General features: G+C 33.9%; 1 protein-coding gene across 1 annotated transcript; it reads right to left on the bottom strand.

Moving 5' to 3' along the window:
- Positions 1–201: 201 nt before the first annotated feature.
- On the bottom strand, positions 202–1,119 carry LOC126017808 (olfactory receptor 9G1-like). The gene has a single exon (XM_049779864.1). It carries the CDS (start codon positions 1,117–1,119, stop codon positions 202–204), a length of 918 nt encoding a protein of 305 aa, XP_049635821.1.
- Between the last annotated feature and the right edge of the window lie 7,376 nt (positions 1,120–8,495).

The following is an 8,495-nucleotide window of genomic DNA, read 5'->3' as shown; positions in this document are numbered from 1 at the left end:
TCCTATGTTGTTCTAAGACCACATACAAGATATGTGCCTTGAACATTATACTATATCTGTGATTCTCAAGAAACAAATTCTAATCTTTGCACTTTAATAACATGATCAAGATGGATTAGAATGTCAACTCTTTTAAAAGAAATATAAATAAATTGATCAGAAAAATTTTTTCTCTCTGATGTGAGGGAGAAAAGCCTTGGTTTACTTGATAAGCTTTTTGACAGCCTCTTTTACATCCTTATTCCTCAGGCTATAAATCATGGGGTTCAGCATGGGGAACACCACAGTATAAAAAGTGGAAACAATCTTGTCTGAACCCACAGAATAGTTAGAGCGGGGACGCGCATAGATGTAGAGAATGGAACCATAGTACAAGGTGACAGAGATCAAGTGGGAGGAGCAAGTGGAGAAGGCCTTGAGGCGACTCTGGGTGTTGCGAATCCTCAAGATGGTGGCAATGATGAAGACATAGGAAGCCAGAATGAGTGCAATGGGGGTCATGACATTGGAGGCCAGGAGGAAGTACATTAAACCCTGATAGTTACCTATTTTGCCACAAGCCAACTTCACCAGGGGAAGCAGATCACAGAAAAAGTCTTCAATAATGTTGTCCCTACAGAACTTCCAAGTTATAATTCTCCTAGTTATGATAAAACAGTTGATAAACCCACCAAGGTATGAGGAAATTACCAAAAATGCACATAATTTGAAGGGCATGGCCTGAGAATAAACTAGAGGCTTGGAGATGGCCACATAGCGGTCATAAGCCATGGCTGTCAACAGGTAACACTCACTGTAGGCCAGCCCACCAGAAAAGAAGAGTTGACATATACATCCAGCATAAGAGATGCTTTTATCTTCAGAGATGCAGTTTACTAGGATCTTCGGGGTGTAGACAGAGGAATACCAGAGATCCAGAAAAGAGAGATTGCCAATAAAAAAATACATGGGAGTGTGCAGCCTGGAGTCATTGCAGATCAGCACTATGAGGGTGGTATTTCCTAGGAGAGTCATGGAGTAGACTCCAAGAAATACTACAAACAGAACCAACTGCATCGTGGGGTCTGTTGTAAAGCCCAACAGGATGAACTCTGTGACTGTGTGATTGCTCCTCTCCATGACTGAGATTTCACCTGCCAATTGATGAGTGAAGAGTTAATTCCACGGACTTTGACTAAAGAAGGGGCATTGTTTGAGACACTCATGAATTGTGGTTATGGCTATGATTACTAGAATATTAGCAATAAAAATTGGAATATTTCCTGACATGGGTAATTGAAAAGAAGTTTTTGGTTCTCAACATATTTTTGTAATCAAAATCATTAACCTCATGGAAGTAATTAGTAGTTTGTGAGGGTACAAGTATTATTCTTTTTGTTTACTTTTGTTGTTGTTTTTCGTTTTTTGAGGGGCCACACTGGTTTGACACTGAGGGGTTACTCCTGGCTATGCGCTCAGAAATCGTTCCTGGCTTGGGGGAACCATATGGGATGCTGAAGGATCTAACTGTGGTCTGTCCTAGGCTAGCACTGCAAGGCAAATGACTTACCTCCAGTGCCACTGCTCAGTCCCACTTTTTATTTACTTTTGACTTACATATAGCAGTGCTCAGTTTATTTTAGGCTCTGTGCTCAGGGATTACTTCTGATCATACTCCTACTATATGTTGTACCAGGATGTACTGGGTCGGATGGTGTAAGGCAAATACCTTACATACTTAACAATTTCTCTGATCATACTTTTTTTTTTAAAGAAGAATGTTATTCATTGTAAGCACAAGTATATATGAGCAAGGATATATCATAATTTATACCTTCATGTAATTATGACAATGCCTTTAAAATAAATATATACAGATACATTTTTATAGTATTTTAGAACATTTAAGAGTATAGAGATATAATTATGTGTTAATAAAATAATTAGGATATAATTAAATTTAGACAGAATATAACTGATTAGCTAGCATTACACATTAATATGGTTTCTCAAAGTGTATAAAATATAAGAAAGTCTCTGTGGTTGAGGGTGGTAATAATTTTTTCTTTTTGAGGGTGGTAATATTTTATGTATGGCTAAATATGTCATCTAAATCCATATTCCTGGAAATAATATTACATTGAGATAATAGTAATTTATAAGGAAGTAAACAAGAATCTGATTTTTTACTTCTTTCCAAACTAAGTTGTAGTTCTCATTGGTAGTTGTCCCAGTTACCTAGGACAAGAATTTGAGTACAATAAAATTCTTCATAAAATTAACTTATAAATTTATTCTTTTACCTCCACATTTGAGAATTATTACTTATATTCATTTTAATTTACAAGTAATACTCCTTGATAAGAATATGTTATCTAATGTAATTCATGCATCATTTTGGGCACTTATTTTTTAATTAATGAAAAAGTATGAACTAAGACTAACTCTTGTATACAGTTAATTTGACTATATACTTTATTTTTACGATTTATCTTGGATTAGAGTTGGCAAGTCACATGATCTGTCTCTTTTAAAAATCACAGAAAGTATTGTTTACTTACTTTCCATTCTGCCTTAATCATTTTTTGCCTGTTCTGTGCCATAATAACAGCTAACTTTTGTAATTTACTGTAAGTTCTCAACCTAACAGTTAAGTTCTTTGCCTTTTACTTTTCTTTAAAAATGATCTTTGTCTTCCTTTAATCTCCCCACACGTTTTAGGTATTTTTTTATGGTTTCTTCTGTTTATTGGACTAAGGATCAAAGCAAATATGATTGCTTTCTCTTTGAGTCTTAGATTCACTGTGAGGGATGTCATGCCTGTATCTCTCTTACTTTTATATTTCTAAGCTCTAGAAAATATCCCAATTATGTAATTCCAACTCTCCACTTATTTCTTTTATATATAGAAACCATGGAAATATTCTTTGCATATTTTGTAAATAGAATTAATTTTAAATTACATAGCCTAAAAATATTTTTTCTAAGAGCCAATATCCTCCAAGACAAGACACAGAGGCTTGCATTTTTCTTTAGATGGGTAATTTGCACAGTCTACAGGATTTTATTATATTGATTCCCTTTTATATGGTATATCAAATACATTTAAAGGTTCCTTTGTTTGTTTTTGTTTCTTTTGGGGGGAGGGCCACACCCAGTGATGCTAAGGTCTCCTGACTATGCACTCAGAAATAATTGCTCCTGGCTTGGGGGGTCAATATGGGATGCCAGGTGATTGGACAGAGGTCCATCCTATGTCAGCACTTACAAATGCCCTACTACTTGTACCACCACTTTATCCCAAGGGTTCCTTATTTTTATGAAATATAAGAACATGTTTCAAAATATCCTAAAGGTAAATTATTTCTATTTTAAAAAATTCTACCAAGTATGAAGCAAGAGTTCAGCAGGTATTTCACTAGCCTTGCATACAGCCTACCCAGATTTATTTGCCAGTATCTTTTATAATGCCCTGTGCTCTGTCAGAAATATTTCTTGCGTGCATAACAAGGAGAAAGTCCTGAACATTTTTAGGTGTGGTTCAAAAAGGTTTCCCCCTCAAAAAAAAATTCTACTGTAGAATTTTTTTTTATTTATAACTGTACAATTCTTTTGAATTTGGGAATGAATAGAAGATAACTAGAGAATACAATTGATTGGTAAAATTGCCTGTGGTAATATAGGAATATTCATATTATCTGAATATTGTAAATGAGTCATCAGGTTCTGGAAGAGATAGGGACAACCTGGAACTAAACTTGTGAGATCCACAGTTTTGTTTGGTTCACATAATATTGCTAGTGCTTTTGAAAGTACATGAAGCACAGCAGTCATTTAAGAGATTTCACGAATACATGCATGAAGGAATAAAGAAATATGTTCAACTTTACATTAAAGGCTATGCCAAATTAAGAGAATCAGTTTCTGATTGACTTCAACTATGTCATTTTGCCATAAACCATTTAATATTTCATATACGTTTCTTGGCATCATGAATCCTAGCTTCTGTGGCAGGAGCAATAGCATAGCGGATAGGGTGTTTGGCTTGCACACAGCTGGTCCAGATTTGATGGCCAACATCTTATATGGTTCCCTGAGCCTGCCAGGAGTGATTTCTGAGCACAAAACCAGGACCTGTGTCCTGACCACTTCTGGGTGTGGCCAAAAACAAAACAAACAAACAAACAAACAAAATCCTGGCTTATCTATATCCTTTACAAACAGGAATGAATGAAACTATCTGCCTACAAAACCTGCCTACAAAGTCACTTTGCAAAACAATCGTTTACACAGAGTAGTCTATGCTTAATTGCCAGCAGGAGATTATCTGCCATTATTGTTACAATTGATGTATTAGGTCAGATTGATATCTTAGGTCAGATTGATATCTTAGGTTAAAGCTGGCTGGTAAAGCCAGATATGAGGAATATCAAGGGAAAAAATTAGACTTTGAGACAATTAAGAAGGATTTAAGTTTCCTCAAATTTACGAATAAGCACAGAGAAAAAAACCAAACTTGCTTCTTATTGTAAGGGAAAGGAATAATTTAATGTAAAGACGATAATTTAGGTAAGACTTAGCACACTGTTTTTCAAATCATAAGCAGTCTATCAGTGCCTCTTAACATACACACAGATTAAGAACCTGCTACCCAGCTCCAAGATTCTCACTCAGGCAGTTGCTGTGGAAACACAGGAACTAGTTTACTTGAAAGCACCTGTTTTGTTTCTTGGGGCCGCATTCAACAATGCTTTGGGCTTACTCTACACTACAGTTTGAATTTAGAGAATCTCCTGAATATGCTTTGGAGACCACTGTGGGTTCAAAGGATGAAATCCCAATCAGCTCTTGCAAGGCTTTAATATATATATATATATATATATCTGTCCAAACATTTGTATTTTTATACTTTATCATTGAAAAAGCATGCTATGAAGATCTAGAGTTAACAAAAATAAAGATAGTTTGCCTAAATAGGCTCATTTTAAAAATCGAGGTATAAATAAATCTCTCTTGAATTCTAAGGCCAAACACACAAACAAGACAGGTGCACACATTTCTGGGTATAGAGATTGTCTAAAAAAAAACCGAGATTTTTTAAATCAGAGCTAGAAATGGGGACAACCTTAGACACTCAGTTTATTATTGTCAACTAAGGATCTAATTTAGTATTATAAACTCTCTTTAAATTAAATTATGATTAATTATATAATTATAAGCATTTTAAGTTATAATATAATTAAATTATGCAATTTAACTTGTACGTTAGATAATATTATTACATTCAAACTGATTACAATAACATTTCTTGCATTAAAATTTTGCTTTCCTGACAGTTATCTAAATATTATATATTTGACATATCCAAGAGTTGTAACCCTAAAAGGGAAATAAAAAATGTAAAATAGAGAAATTCTGTAAAACCTATTTTCATATGTAGACTATCAATTTCTAGTAGACTTTGCTACTTTATTTTGTTAGATCAGCTGCTCTTTAGACTGTTATTAATTCTATTTCTTTTGTAAGTGGGCTATAATAGTTTGTATATTTGTCCATTTTTCTTCTCTTGTCCTGTTGTGTAATATTAATTGTAATATATTTGTGCCTCCATTAGTGAGCAATACTACTTCTTCTGGAAAGAGAGGTAGTTTAGTATTGCTTTAGAAATAAGGTAGTTAAAAAATGGTAGTTAAGGTAAGGTACTTAAAATAAGGTAGTTAAAAAATAGTTAAAAAAATATTTTCTGTAGCAACAATTATATGTACATATATATTTTGGGCCACACCTGAAACTGTATGGGAAATTTTTCTGGCTTTGCACTCAGGAATTACTCCAGGCAAGTATGAAACAATATGGGATAAAACAATATGGAACAATATGGGATGCAAGAGTTAGAACCCTGGTCAGACATGTGCAAGCAAATGCTCTACCTTCTGTACTCTCTCTACAGCCCCATTAATAATCATATATGAATGTCCTTAGAAATACTAGTGATTAATCAACTTACCTAAAATTCTCTGTAACACCATAACCTTAACAGAAGTCATACATGTCTGTTCTACAACCTTTTATTTTGGTTTATGGATCCCAGAGTTACAGACTCCTGCAACCCCTCAGGACTTGATATGCTTGTACGTTAGTTAGCAAGACAATTAAACACAATTGTAGGTTGACAACACTGGAGTGTTATCTAAAGAGAGAAAAATCTTGTTTGAGACATTATTCCCTGGTGAAAATGTGAATAGTTTGGAAGCTTAGTATATGTATAATATAGGAGAAACTTATATGTATATTATGTATATGTGCAATTTAATGTAAAATTATATTTTATTATTTTGGCCACACTAATTGGTACTCAAGGGTCAATGTTGGTGGTTCTTGTGAGACGATTTGTGTTGAGGATTAAATTTAGGGTTGCAAATTACAACTCTGTTCATTCCCTTTATTCATCCCCAAGTCTGCCACATTTATTTTACATATCAATTCATGTGTGTGCATAACAAATAATGCATATGTGCATATTTTAATGTTAAAATATTTTGGTTCTGTATAATACATAGTTTTTCTTTGTGTCTCCAATTTTTCTGACCTAGAGTTCCTCTTTGTTATAGGATTTTTGGTCTATAGAAGGCATTAGTATGTTCTTTGCTCTCTCTCTGATCAATGAATTTAACCTGTGATTTTCAGTGCTAGGGAAGTGAATGAGGTGAAAGTAGTATTCTTCTGTCTTCTCTCGTTATTTTAAATGATACTACAATTGGCTGTATCCCTGGACCTAAATCAAAACACATCTCGAAGTTCTTTCACCAGTGTTTCTAATACCTTCAGGAATAGAAGAGATAATAATCATCAGAAATTATTTGTTCTAATGCCATTTCCCTGCTACTTTGATATTCTAATGTCACATATATTCCTTTGTTAAAAATACCTTTATTATATCCCTTCAATCTATAAAGTTTCAGTAGCTACTTATCACTAACCAGTCTCATAGCGAGTGGCGGTTCTGAAAGTTGTCCTTGAGATTAGCACTTGAATGGAATTGGATTGTTTCTGTACTTGAAGATTAGATAGAAAAAAAAACATGAAATGGCATACTGGAAATGGTAATCTTTATCATACTGTGCTTTCAATTTAATTGAATGGAAAGCAGTAAGAGGCATCAAATGAATGGAATAATAAATTTTCTGTAGCAGAGAGGCAGGAAAATCAATGTTATAAATATGATAAATTGTGATTGTCTCTGCTTTAGTATAAGCTGTTATAGAATTCACAAGTGAAAACAATAAAACAAGATGCCAAAAGTTCTCAAAAAGTAATGCTTTTATTATCCAATATGCCATGAACTCTCAATGGTGGTCAAATAATTTGGTGTTAAAATGTTTGTGGTGATGTTTCATTGATTAAGAAATTTCTAAGAAGTGAAGTAGATGAAATAAAACCTGGTGATACAATTCTTATCAACAAAATACTTTTTATATTTTTAAAGCAATAAAAATTCTCATGTTTATTGTATGCTTGTGAGAAATAGAATTGAACTAAAGTTATTTACTTACATAAATGTAAAAGTCTGGTGACTGGTTAATACAAAGTGATCTAACATTCTTATTGACTTCCATCAAAGTCTATAATAAATAAAATATTGTAAAACATACTTTGTTGTATAATACATTTTGGGGAGATGAAAACATTTAAAAAAGCTACATAAGAGATAATTACAAGAAAATGTAATTTTTCAAGCCAAAATAGGTCACTTATTTTTTTAATATTTATTTAAGCACCTTGAATACAGACATGATTGTAGTTGGGTTTCAGTCATATAAAGAATAACCCCCCTTCACCTTTGCAACATTCCCATCACCAATCCCCCAATCTCCCTCCTCCCTCCCCATTGCCTGTATTTGAGACAGGCATTCTACTTCTTTCACGCATTGACTTTTTATATTTTTAAAATCAAAATAGTTTAAGATGTTGCCATAGGAAAAACAATATTATAGTTCACTGATATATCTGGTTTAGATTAATTAAATCTTGTTCTGATGAGTTAAGTACCCTTTGAAAAAATTATAAGACCGGGAAGGTGGCGCTAGAGGTAGGGTAGGTAGCCTTGCAAGTGCTAGTGTAGGACGGACCGCTGTTGGATCCCCCAGTGTCCCATATGGTTCCCCCAAGCCAGGGGCAATTTCTGAGCACATAGCCAGGAGTAACCACTGAGTGTCAAACGGGTCTGGCCCCAAAACAAACAAACAAACAAACAAACAAACAACAACAACAACATAAGACTAATCAAAGTGTACAGCTGTACTTTTTTTGCCCAGACAATGGAGAATGGTCTAAAATTCACTTAGACAAATTATGACGACAATCATTTTACATGAAGCAATGGAAAATAGAGTCTATGTAATCACTTTTTGATCCTGTTTTCTATCTAGAGAGATAAATCCTCGTAGAGGAGCAAACACACTGTAGTTATGAATGGAAATGATGTTAGAGATAGTTTTAACCTAAGGAAAGATCAG

The sequence above is a fragment of the Suncus etruscus genome, chromosome 9, assembly GCF_024139225.1.
Source record: "Suncus etruscus isolate mSunEtr1 chromosome 9, mSunEtr1.pri.cur, whole genome shotgun sequence".
Taxonomy (NCBI): Eukaryota; Metazoa; Chordata; class Mammalia; order Eulipotyphla; family Soricidae; genus Suncus; species Suncus etruscus.
Note: the sequence above shows the minus strand (reverse complement) of the source record. Positions and strands in the feature narration are given on the sequence as shown.

Coding starts and splice junctions, on each gene's coding strand:
- LOC126017808 (XM_049779864.1), bottom strand. CDS start 1,119: ATGGAGAGGAGCAATCACACAGTCACAGAGTTCATCCTGTTGGGCTTT.